This window comes from Dermochelys coriacea, chromosome 7 (genome assembly GCF_009764565.3).
Source record: "Dermochelys coriacea isolate rDerCor1 chromosome 7, rDerCor1.pri.v4, whole genome shotgun sequence".
NCBI lineage: Eukaryota > Metazoa > Chordata > Testudines > Dermochelyidae > Dermochelys > Dermochelys coriacea.
Genome location: NC_050074.1, coordinates 68,432,860 through 68,445,138, shown reverse-complemented (window position 1 = coordinate 68,445,138; position 12,279 = coordinate 68,432,860). Strand labels below are relative to the sequence as shown.

Sequence of the window (12,279 nt, the reverse complement as noted above, 5' to 3'; positions counted from 1 at the left end):
TGCTTCCCTTTTTTTTCTTGTAAAGCACAAACCCCTTTTGTGTCAGCTTAAGTTGGTGCCGAGAGGAATTTTCCTCATCTTCTTCCAAATACCTGCCAGCATGGGGGCATAATTTTCAACCTCACCATTTAAGGAAGCATTTTTTAAATCATTCTTTGTCAAGCCAGATAGCTACGTAGCTGAATTTCCTGGTCCAAGCCACCTTACTCAAAAAAGGGGGGAGCACCTATGAGACAGCGTGTGTGTGTGTGTGTGTGTGTGTGTGTATGTGAGTTAAATAAAGCTGGTTCAAAGCACCAGCTTTTTCCCTCCAGAGGCCTCCAGTTTAAATCCTGGTTTATGGCTCACACACAAACTAAAAAGATTAGGTGATCTCATCTAAGTCCCCAGCACACTTGTTTTTCACCCTTTAGGGCAATTGTGTCTAACAGATTGAGAGATCTGATCCAACTCCCATTCAAGTCAATGGGAGTGGGATCACCTAGTAAGGGCTTTAAACGGAGATATGCTTCATTGGCAAGTCATGGTTTACACTGGTGTGGACCATCTCCACTGGATGTGTGCACCAGCACAGCTATAACAATCACCAAAATCCCCCACGTAGACAGAGCCCAAGACATTTGTACCAGATAGCTAGTATGTATGTACTGGGGACAGGGGGAAGACTCATTTCATTCGTTCAACTAGACTCAACACACAATGGAATAGGATGAGGTGGGCAGTGACCAGACGTTAGCCTAGAGGCTCATTATTCAAATAGAGAGAAAAGGGTCTTCTGTTCTCACATTAACAAGAGTACAAAACTGGTGTATCGACTGGATTTCCTCCTGATTTTACACTCATGTAAATTACAGCAGAATCAGATCAAGAAGCCTGGACAAATGGGGCCAGATTCCTAGCTGGTGTACTACTAGTACATCACTACTAACATCAGTGCAACTATTCCATTTTATACCAGTTGTGAATCTGGTCCCAGTAAATACTGGTGCAAAATCAATGCCATGGGGGATTTCATTCCTATCAAAAACCAGGCAGCCCAAACTCTGAAGAAGGGCTGGATTGGCTATTGCTAGTTAGAAATGAGGTATACACTGCCTGTCCTATTTCTGGCTGTACCAGTTCTGCCCTTTTGTGAGCACTGTATTAACACAAGCCACCAAAAAAACAAACAAAAAACAACAACAAAAACCAACCACCACAAGGGCCCTGATCATTTGGATTTAGTCAGAGCCTACAATAGGACTTTAAAGAACTGGTATTCTGAATAGGGTTATCTTGGAGTCACTCTGGATAAACAGTATCCTACAGCACACAAACTTTCAGGAAGAGACCTAGACTAGAATCAGTGTGCAAGGCTAAAATATATCTTGCCACAAAGAATGTGGCCTAGCTTATCAGAGCGAAGGTCATTGATAGGACAGTGCAGCTTATATTTTAGCTGCCTTCTACTAACCTAGTAAAGGCAGCTTTCCTGACAGTCTCAACAGTATTCCCTCCTCCCCACATAGAAAAGTGTGTTTGTGGAAAACCCAGGGGACCTGGAGAGAGAAACCTTTTACAACCCTTCTCTAGTAATTCACAGAATGGGAGGTGAGGGCATGTCAAAGCAAGAGGGACTTGACCCATTTCCAGAAGAATTTATACACAATCCAATTACAAGTATAAGACCTGCACCCAAGTGCTAACTTTTCTCCTCAATTACACCACGGCGTGGTCATTGATTTAAGTCAGAGGGATCACATGCGTGAGTGCAGAATTTGGCTATAAGGGGGAAAGACAACAGGAATAGAAGTGAACGATGTATGGCTTATAACATACCACAACAGTACTTTCACATGCTACTATTTTGAGTTGGCACTCTGAAGTTTATTTCTCATATTCAGTGCTGCTGCCTGTTGCATTTGCTAGGCCTATACTATATGGAACGTGAGAGGACAGATCTGAGACATTGGCCTATAACTCTGTTGAGTCTCCTTTCCCATTTGTGGGACAGGGCTGGGGTTCATTCCAACTTCAAATTATCTCAAAATTATAGAGCACTCACTGCCAAAGAATTATGCTTATAAACTTTCATCACAGATTGCCAGCAGGGTTTTAACCATTTACAGGCACCTATGAAGGAATCATGTGCAACTTCCATAATTCACTGAAAATATAAGAAAAAAGTTATTGAGCAAAATGCCAAACCAAGAATGGCCTCAAAACTATCCTGAACTGCAATATGTCAGAAATATTATAACCAGCCTACTCTCACTCCAAGAAGAGTACCTGGTCACCTGAGCTCACTTTACCCTGTGATCAGGCTCAGGTGGAATTGACAGAGCTGCCCATAGGTATCAACAGAGCTTTTCTGTATTGTAGCAGTTGAACATCTGACCTCAAGTCTCCAGCTTTAGCCAGATATGTCTCCATTACTTCCTTAGTCCATCCACAGTGGATATAGAGCTTTAAAAGTTCATTCTGGTCCTACAGATATTACTTGTGGCACCTTAGAAACTAACAAATTTATTTATATGCTCTAATAAATTTGTTAGTCTCTAAGGTGCCACAAGTACTCCTTTTCTTTTTGCGAATACAGACTAATATGGCTACTACTCTGAAACCTATAGATATTACTGATACTAGTGAAACTCTCCATTCTAAATATAGGAGCATCACCAAAACCAGAATGATCTCTAAAACCAGAATAAACTTTTAAAGCCCACCCTTTGTAATTTAGCTCCGTTCCCCTTCCTCACATTGAGGGCCTAATCCTAATGATAATAATAATGCTTAGCATTGATATAGTTCTATAAAAGTTCAAAGGGATCTGAATTGGGCCCCAAGGAAGAAAAGAGTTTTACTGGCTTAAAACTGAAATATTGTCATATGAGTGCAAATTGAACCCAAGCCGATAACATTGATTGTGGGAAAGAGCATGGAAAGGGAAAACACACATGAAACAAAAACACTGCTGTGGTTTGGAACTAACTTGCAATAGGTTTTGGGCAGCCAAATAAAAACAATTGCTCTTAAAGAAACAAAGCAGCATAAATAATAGTGTTCAAGATGGGGTCCTAGCATCCTTGGACAGATTCGTTAGTCTTTTTGGTGAAGGACAACTACTTATGCATATTTAGTTTGGTATCTTGACGTGACAAATAGTTTGGGAATCTGGGGGGGGGGAAGCTCTATTAACAGCTTCTGAAACACTGTGTTTCTTCCGATTGTCACCAGTAAAGCTAGGAAAGGGCATTGATCCCTGGAGAAGGTGATATATAGAAAGCTTAACCAAGGGAAAGTTCCATCTGTAGTTCTGGGAGGTAGATTTCATTAGCAGTCTCCAAAGAGGATGGGTGATTTCTGCTCAAGTTTCTCACCTGTTTTCTCCATTCCCTCCCCCCCCAACCTTTCTTGCAGAGGACTTACATCTTCACTTTCTTACTGAGCTCCCGAGTCTTCATCCACCCACATGAGCTCCTGGCAAAAGTGGGGCAGATCTGCATTAAGCAGAAACAGCAGCTTGAGATTGGGTCTGAGGCAGAGAAGGTAAATGAACAATTTGTTTCTGTGTTGAACTAAGCTATTGGGCATTTTATTTTCCTTTCTTTTTTAAGCTAACCATGCATAGAACATATTGATACTCTGATAAATGTATTTCACTAAAGACTTTCATACTTAAGCCTCTTTTCCTGAACCACTGTTAATTCTTGGCTAATCATAGAAACCTGATATCCATTAGCTCATGGACTGAGGCTCTTCTATCACTTAGGGGTACATTGTGGCTTCTTTTTCCAAGGGGAGGTATTGAATATTAAAATACAATACGCTTTTTAAACCCTTTGAAAAACTGCATACAGTATAAAGGATGCACTGTTCCCTCTAATTTTTGACAGGCCGTGTGGGCAAAAAATTTCTTCTGTGCAAATTTTTGTGCATGTGGTATTTCGCTGTGTGCACAGAGTTTAGGATCTGTGTGCACATGCACAGCTTAGAGGGAACAGTGCTCATGGACTTCAGTTTACTTCAGGCAAATTTTACAGTCCTTAACTCCTACTAGTAACCCACTGACTTCAGTTTCAATGAGCAGGTAACACTAGTGGATACTGGCGAGAGGTAGCCAGCAAGCAGGTTGGGGTTCCAGTTCGGATCCAGAAGTCTGACATCTTTCATTTTGTCTCAACTCTTCTCCCTTGCCCCTGATCCACCATGGTTATAATAGAAATCTCACAAGAACAAGCTTTTCTGGACCTCCATTCCATTTATTCAAAAATTTCCAACTTCCCACCATTGCCAAGCTGGTTCTGTTCCATTAGTGTTTCTTTAGCAGTAGGTGTTGACACAGTCAGTCAGAACTGTAGGAAACAGAACTTTATTCACAGAAGAGAACAATGCTGAAGGGCCGGTGTTACATACTAGACTTCTACTCTTTGTCTGTCAGCAACCTAGCCCCAAACTGTGTTCCTGAACCACCAAAATTCACCACCACCACCACTCCCAAATATCCTCCTCCAGCTCCCCAATCATACTGTGGCATACCAATGTTGGGAGGCCTAGCTTAACCATCAGAGGAGTGAAGTTCTGGAACAACCTTCCAAGGGGGGCACTAGGGGCAAAAAGACATAACTGGCTTTAAGACTGAGCTTGATAAGTTTATGGAGGGGATGGTATGATGAGACAGCCTACAATGGCATGTAGCTGATCTGTGACTGCTAGTAACAAATATCCCCAATGGCCGGTGATGGGACACTAGAGCTTTGAGTTACTTCAGAGAATTCTTTCCCAAGTGTCTGGCTGTTGGGTCTTGCTCAAATGTTCAGAGTCTAACTGATCATCATATTTTGGGATCAGGAAGAAATTTTCAGATTGGCACAGACCCTGGGGGCGGGGATTCGCCTTTCTTTGCGGCATGGGGCCTGGGTCACTTGCAGGTTTAAACTAGTGTAAATGGTCAAGTCAAGTCTTGAAATCATGGGCACCGGAACAGGGAAGGCCGGGGCCCATGGTCCCATCACTTTTTACCAGCTGTAAGGGTGAGTGACGGGGGGGGTGGAGCCTTGGGGGAAGGGGTGGCACGGGGCTGATTCAGGCATCAGTGCCCCCACCCTGCATTTTTAGGGAGCTTCCATTGCTCCTGCTTTAAATTGTGATTTAAGGACTTGAGTAACTGAGCCAGAGGTTAGGGGTCTATTATAGGAGTGGGTGAGTGAGGTTCTATGGCCTGCAATGCCCAGGAGGTCAGACTAGATGATCATGATGGTCCCATCCAGCTTTAAAGTCTATGAGAAAAGCTGCTGCTGGTGGTGTTTTAAGCAGTAAGTCAATTAGACTCTGAGCAAGGATAGTGGATATGAAGTTTAAAATGGTGGCCCGTATATACTGGGGCTTCCAATTTTGCTATCACTGGAGGAATATCTTCTCTTGGTACTTCAGATTGAAACTGGGTTGTACTGAGGGGCACAGAAAGGGGCCATATTAATAGATATTTTCAAAGCTCTAAATGACTATGTTCAGTTCAGGTTCTGGGCAATGGTCTTAGACAATTCTTTTATAACAGGTTCCAGTTCAGCAAGGAACTTGCACACATATATAACTAAGCGTTTGAATAGTCCCATTGCTTAAGCACTTTAAGCTTAAGTGCTTGAGCACTTAAGACCCTCAACAATTTAAGCCATCCCTATATATAAGAGTGAAATTTACTGCCATCAGTAATTAAGCTTTCAGAATTCACATATGGACTATTTAAGGTTTATATAGTGAGATATAGACAAGGCCAAGAGTGATTGACCCAGAGAAAGAGCAGCAGTACAATACTGCCTATGGATAAAATCAGCTGGTGAAACATCATTCCCCACAGCTTGGTAAAAATATATTGCCTCAAAGGACAGCTTTGCTTTTTAACGACTAGATAAACTTGAAAAGTCACCAATTTCCATTATGTTCTGGGATTTTTTTTTAAGTTAAATGCAGTAAGCTTTTGTACAGATACTGTACAAGCATAGTAACGAAGCAATCTCCGGCCCTAAATAGTTTAACCAATCTAATTCATTTTAAAAATCCAATGAGATATTAAAAATTGCACTGAAATGTGAAACAGTAGCTTGATTATGAAATAGATTTGATCCATCTAACCACATATTTCATTCTAAATGCTGCTTTTTAAAAAGGAAATAAAGAGTAAATTCAGTGCTCAAGAAAGCAAGGGACTGATAACAGTGACACACTGGACATTCACACCAACTGTCCCTGTTCAGGAGAGAGAATAATATTTGCAGTATTTTTAATATCCATAGTAGTAGTGGTATTATGGTAACGCGTAGCCACCCAACTGAGATTGAGACCCTATTGTGCGAAGCATGGTGGGCCAGATTTTTAAAAGGTATTTAGATGCCTAACTCCAATTGATATCAATGAGCTTTATACACCTAAATACCTTTGAAAAATCTGGCCCTACACATGCACCTGGGGGGAACAATCCCCTGCAATAATCGATCATTTCTCCTTGTGGTCTCTGAAAAGTTCTCTTATTCCATCACATTCTGTTGGAGCATATAATGGTAGCAACATTTTCTATCTCCAGATGTCCTCATTTCTCTCTTTTGAGAGTTAAACTAATTGTGGCTCATGCTTGTTAAACATGTTAAACTCCAAACATAGCACTGCCAACAGCCCATCTCCTGACCCTTGGCGTCCTGAACCACACAACTGGGGATGAGTGACAGTCTCTCGCCATGTCACTCGGCTAGAGTAGCAGGGGTGCTAGTGATCAGCACAGTTTGACTGGCAGAGCTTGCTTTGCTCCTATGCTATCCCTGGCTCGCAGTTCAGCACAGTTATCAGTCCTGGGTTTAATTATTAAATTCACAATCTACAGTCTTTTTTTTTTTTAAAGAAGAATGCAAATGTCTCTCCGGGCCCCCTCTCAGCTGGCGAGCTAGCTTCCAGGAGAACTGCGCTGATTTACACCAGATGAAGAACTGGGCCATAGTATCAATCAAACGAACGAAATATTTGAGAGACGTAAGGTAGGTGAGGTAATATATTTTAGCGGATCAACTTCTGTTGGTGAAAGAGACTGGCTTAGAGCTCAGTGTTGCTCAAAAGTTTGTCTATCTCACCAACAGAAGTTGGTCCAATAAAAGGTATTGCCTCTCCCACCCGGTCTCTCCAATATCCTACGACCAACCTGGCTACAACACTGAAATATTTTGGATATATGCAGTAGATAGAAACACACACATTTTTCTAAATATTAACCTCCTGTGTTAATATGCTAGCAAGGTAGCAATACACACTATAAGAACATTACTATAGAGTTGTTTCCCTATAACAAAACACCATCTCTAGATCTTGATCCCCTTTTGGAGCTAGGAGGTAGTACTGTCTAGCTATTGACTTATCTTCTCTATGAAGGTCTTGATCCAAAGCTCTTGGAAGTCAATGGGGTATTTCTACTAACTATGGGTTTTGAATAGGCCCCATAGGAGGACAATGTTTGAAATCTGAAGTAAAGCTATCAAAAGAGTAGGCAAGTACATTTCTTGCATGCATAAAACACACACACACACACGCCAGTTGCTTCCTCCCACAGAATTACTAGCCCAAATTTTCTGATTTTTATCGGTTATCACAGATGTGTGCATCATCACACACCTATCACACAGCACTGAGATTTATCAACATGCACATGAAACAGGAATCTAGCATTTTGCTGGGCTGATGGTTTTCAGTGTTGCATTCAGAAAGATCATCTTGTTTTCATCAGGCAGTGAAAGCAACTGATAAGCTTTGTCACACTTGTATTCTTGCTGGGTAATGTAGCTTGTCTTGCATTAGATTCCTAGCTTTGAACAGTGAGGAAAACAAATTCTGACAGCCTGTGTGTAGGGGTGCACGAATGTGCATGCATAGTGGACAAACATACATCCCAAAATAAATACATTATTCTAAATCTATGCTAATATGCAGCAGACCATTATAGCTGTGAGGATGAATTTGAATTTTCCCCAAATGCAAAAGTCAAGAAGGTGCCGTCAAGATAATCATCATTAAAATAAGCCTGGTGGAAAAACCAGATAGTGGAGGTGTGCCTATTTACACCAGTTGAGTATCTGCTCCGCCAACTCACTACACTGATTTATACCACCCTACTCTTTTAACAATGGACCAGATTAATTTGTGCTGCACGGGGAGCTATAAAATTTCATACCCCAGAGGCAAAAGGTGATTGAAATTGAAGGACAGGCAATAATCCTGCTGCTGCCCTGCCTCATTATTTTACTCTGATTGGTTGTGGGAGGAGCTTGAGTTTACAGCAGGGGATCCACAGGAGCTACACTGGCAGAGGTTGCAGTGAGGATAAGCTGAATCAGTGCCCCCCCCACCCCAAGTATTCAATTACACGCCCACTTTTTTAGCTACCCGCCTCCAGCAAAGGGCACAACTGCTGTTTTGATAACTATCTCCTCTCCTACTAAAAACTTTCCACTGCCAGGACTGTATGCCAGTTTGTAACCCAACTCTCCCCCCCCCCCAAAAAAAACCAAAAACAAACAAACTTGGGCAGGATTTAATCCAGTCATTTGTACAGCACCTCCCCCTTCCCATGCACCTAAACATTTGGGTTTATGTAGGGACAATACATGTGTCATTCAGACACAGAGCTGGAATGTTAATCATGCATTCCGGCAGGTGGAGTTTTCAGGGAGAGAAGGTAAAGGTTTCAATAAGGGCTGGACACCAAATTTGGTGCGAGATGAAAACCTGGAGTTGCTACCCATTTCTCAAAAGAGGTCTGCATGCAGAGAACTTCCTCCAGATGCTGATTAGAGTACAAGGGTGAGTTTTGGATGGGATTTCATCCCTCTCTCCCCAGCAAGACCAACAGAATTCCAATGGGATCAAAATGCAACTAGAAATAGTACACAGTTAACATTTCTGTATAAGCCAGTAGCACTCCCCTACCCTGTACAATCCTTTTAGTGGCTCATTTCTGAAGGGTCCAAACTCTGATTTTATTTTAAATTCAGAGCAGCCATTGTTAATTCTCCCGCTGATTGAGTGAGCTGTTAGAAGTCATAAAAACAACTGGCTTATTTAACAAAAGTACTTCACAGAGAGGGGATTTTGCTCATTTCACTGAGCATGGTGTTGGGGGGGCAGGAATTCTGGTCAGATTTTCACAAAAAAATCCTCTTTTCCAACCCATTTGGTTCCTCTGCTGACACTTGAACCTGCTAGCTGACTTGCTGTAAATTCCAGGAGGTGGGAGGGGAAAGTCACAGAGGGAAGTACCCTACCCAGTGCTGAGAAGGAACTGCACTTTTCATAGTGGAACTTTTTCAATGACTCAGCTGGGATGGTAAACAACAGAAAACTTCCTCTTTATTTTCTTAGAACTAAGCTTCTTTTAGAACCAAATGAGTCTCTTAACCAAAGTTAAATATAAATCAAACTAAAATTAGAAAGGTCTTCCCTCTCATACTCAAAAGTCAAATTCCACACTGATTTACACCATGTGCCCACACTGATTCATGCTGATTGGGCGGGGGGGAAGAAGTGGGGTACACAGGATTTACGTTGGCAGAATTTGACCCTCCTAGGAAATACTGAACAAAATTATTTCCCAGTCTTATGACTACAGAGCAGACCCTCTGTAATTCACTCCATACTTGGTACTCTGAAAAACTCAGTATACTGTCTTCCTAGTTTTGTGTGCCTTGACCATGGCCATAATGCTGCCTGGTCAGTTAAATGGGATTTTCCATGTCCTGTGCAATGAGGCAGTTGCTTGCCAAGAGTGCTGTTCAAGATGCTGTGTTCTGTGCAGAATCAGCGAGAACATGGGCGTACTCTACTAAGGTTCTGCTGAAGCACTACCCTCAGAGCTGGTCTGTTGTATGGACAATATGCAACTGCCCATGTAAAGAGTCATCTTCCCAATTAAGTCAGTGTGGTCAAATTGCAGAGTGATCATTGATTGGGGGCGGGGGAAAAGTGTTTTTTAAAATTCTCTCCAAATCTTACCACCACATCCCTTTGAATTTACCAGTACAACCTTCTTTCACCACCAAAGCTGGATTAATTAGCATCCAAATCAGATCCACATGATGGAACAGCCTCAGCACATAACACTAGAGAACCTAGAACTTGTCAGGTGACAGAGCTGAAAAGCTAATTCCTTCCCCTGAGGGCTTTTGGAGCAAGAGCCAACATTTTATTGCCAGAGTCCCTTTTGATTTAGATGTAATGCAAAGTACATACAACTTCTTTTGTAGCATTTATTTATTTTATTGGCTATTTCAAACAAACAGAGCACAATCTGGGGGTCCTGATTATAAAAAATTCTAAAGAAGGAAACATTCTTTATGAGCACTTCATGGGAAAGATGCTTAGTTATGACACTGCAGCTGTGTGTACATTTCAATTAAGTCATTAAAGGTATTGCTCCAGTCCTCAGTTGGTGTAAGTCAGCCACATAACATTGACTTCAGTTGACAGAATGCTTGTACGCTTCTGTCATCTCCCTAGCTATTTATGACTGGCCTTAAAATATCTTCAAAGCTTTTGGTTTAGAAATAAAAGCTAGCCAGTTTCAGTGGCACTGGGCCAATTTACATCAGCTGAGGAGCGCTCTCTGTGTGATTTCATCAACACAACTGAATACATATTTTAGTAAATACACACACCTGCTACTGATTCAATTATTTTTGATTGTGGCACAGAGTGTGCACTTTCCTCCATCAAGCATTCACTCACCTTCACAGCAATAGGAGGCCTGCAGGTCAGTAATCAACCCATCTCTACTCCTCTTTAGACAAAGCTAAAATCCTTTGCTGCCAAGATCATTCAGCTCCTGAAAGAATGGACAGAAACATTCCCCTATGACTTCCAGGATGAGAAATCCATGAAGGAGTTGAAGGAGATTGCTCACAGGATCACACAATGTGATGAGGTAAGGGGGAAAATAACCATATGTATAAGAGCAACCTAGGAATACAATTTATCATAGTATTTTCTTCCCACCATTGCTGTATGCCTCCTAACCAGGTTAGAGTAACAACTGCTGAGCTGTCAGCACAACCATTGGATATGGGTTAGGAGGTGAACTTAGCAAAAACTGGGCGTGTATCGCTGAGTTCCAGGGGGAGATGACAAAGCACCTGCTGATGGTATAGGAGAAAGAAAGAAAGAGGATTGTAAGGTATAATACAATTCCAACACACAGTATAGTGTATATTGTGCATCCCCCTCAGTGCCTGATCCACATGGGCTGTAACTTTCAAAAGAACCTTTAACGCTAGCTATAGAAGCATTTGCTTTAGTCCTTGATGCCTCTGGACCAATCCACAATGAGAACTATGACAACTGTAACAAGAGTAACACATAGCTTGGCAATACTAGCACAAAGAAAGATCTTTAAGCTGGTGTCTACCTATTCAACCCTGGTCTAGCTACAAATCTGAACAATTGTGAGCTTTCACGTCTAGCAAGCCAGGAGAAAACTTCCTCCAAAGTAACCTTCCAATTTGGTAGATCCAGAGTGGCTAAAACTAGCAATGGAGAATCCTTTTCTGGAACAGTTAGGAAGCTCGTGTGAAAAAGAAGGTCACTACAAAACTGGAGAAAGAAACTGGAACGGGGGGGGGGGGGAATATGAGGGGAAGACTATTGAAGAAATGGATGGTAAAAAAAAAGTAAAATGAATAAATCTGAAAACAAACATTTCTAATGTTTTGAATCCATTTAAAGACTAGTCTCCCTAGCTTTTTATGATAACAGGATTATGTATGTGCTTCGTTTGATTTAAGAGAAGGATGAAGAGCAACAGGTTTGACAGCATTGTGGGAGGCAGGGATAAGTCATTATACAATTAGCTGCTACAGCTGTTGTCAAAAGGAAGTATGCCAGTTAATTGAGTCAGCAGTATTGTTTACCTGCATGCTACTAAGAAAATGTCAGTGTCTTAATAGGTGAAAGAGAGGTAGGATTACAATAGCCCTTCTGTTGTCTTTATAAACAGGGCGGGGGGAAGTAGCTGGCGGGGATCCTGCCATAAAAAGTTGACACATTTTTAAACATTTTCCACTTTAATATAGCAAGTTCAGACTTTTAGCCATTGTGATAGTAGCATTTCAAATCTCTATTTTTGGCAACAAAAGGAAATACTCTGGCTTTATATACAAGAGTAAATTGCCAGTTGGGAGAAAAATCACCGACTTTATGGAATGGCTCAGAGCACCGGTTGCTGAGGTTTCATGCGATGTCCATTTATTATGGTATCTTAGCATTTATCCTTTT

General features: G+C 41.6%; 1 protein-coding gene across 10 annotated transcripts in view; it reads left to right on the top strand.

Annotated features, from left to right (window-relative positions):
- The window catches only part of RASGEF1A (RasGEF domain family member 1A), a 272,315-nt gene that overhangs the window by 243,802 nt on the left and 16,234 nt on the right, over positions 1–12,279 (top strand). For all 10 annotated transcript variants that reach the window (XM_038410945.2, XM_038410947.2, XM_038410943.2 and 7 more), the window contains 2 exons: positions 3,400–3,528; positions 10,796–10,933. In XM_038410945.2, coding sequence (XP_038266873.1) covers positions 3,400–3,528; positions 10,796–10,933 — 267 coding nt within the window. The remainder of the gene's footprint in view (positions 1–3,399; positions 3,529–10,795; positions 10,934–12,279) is intronic.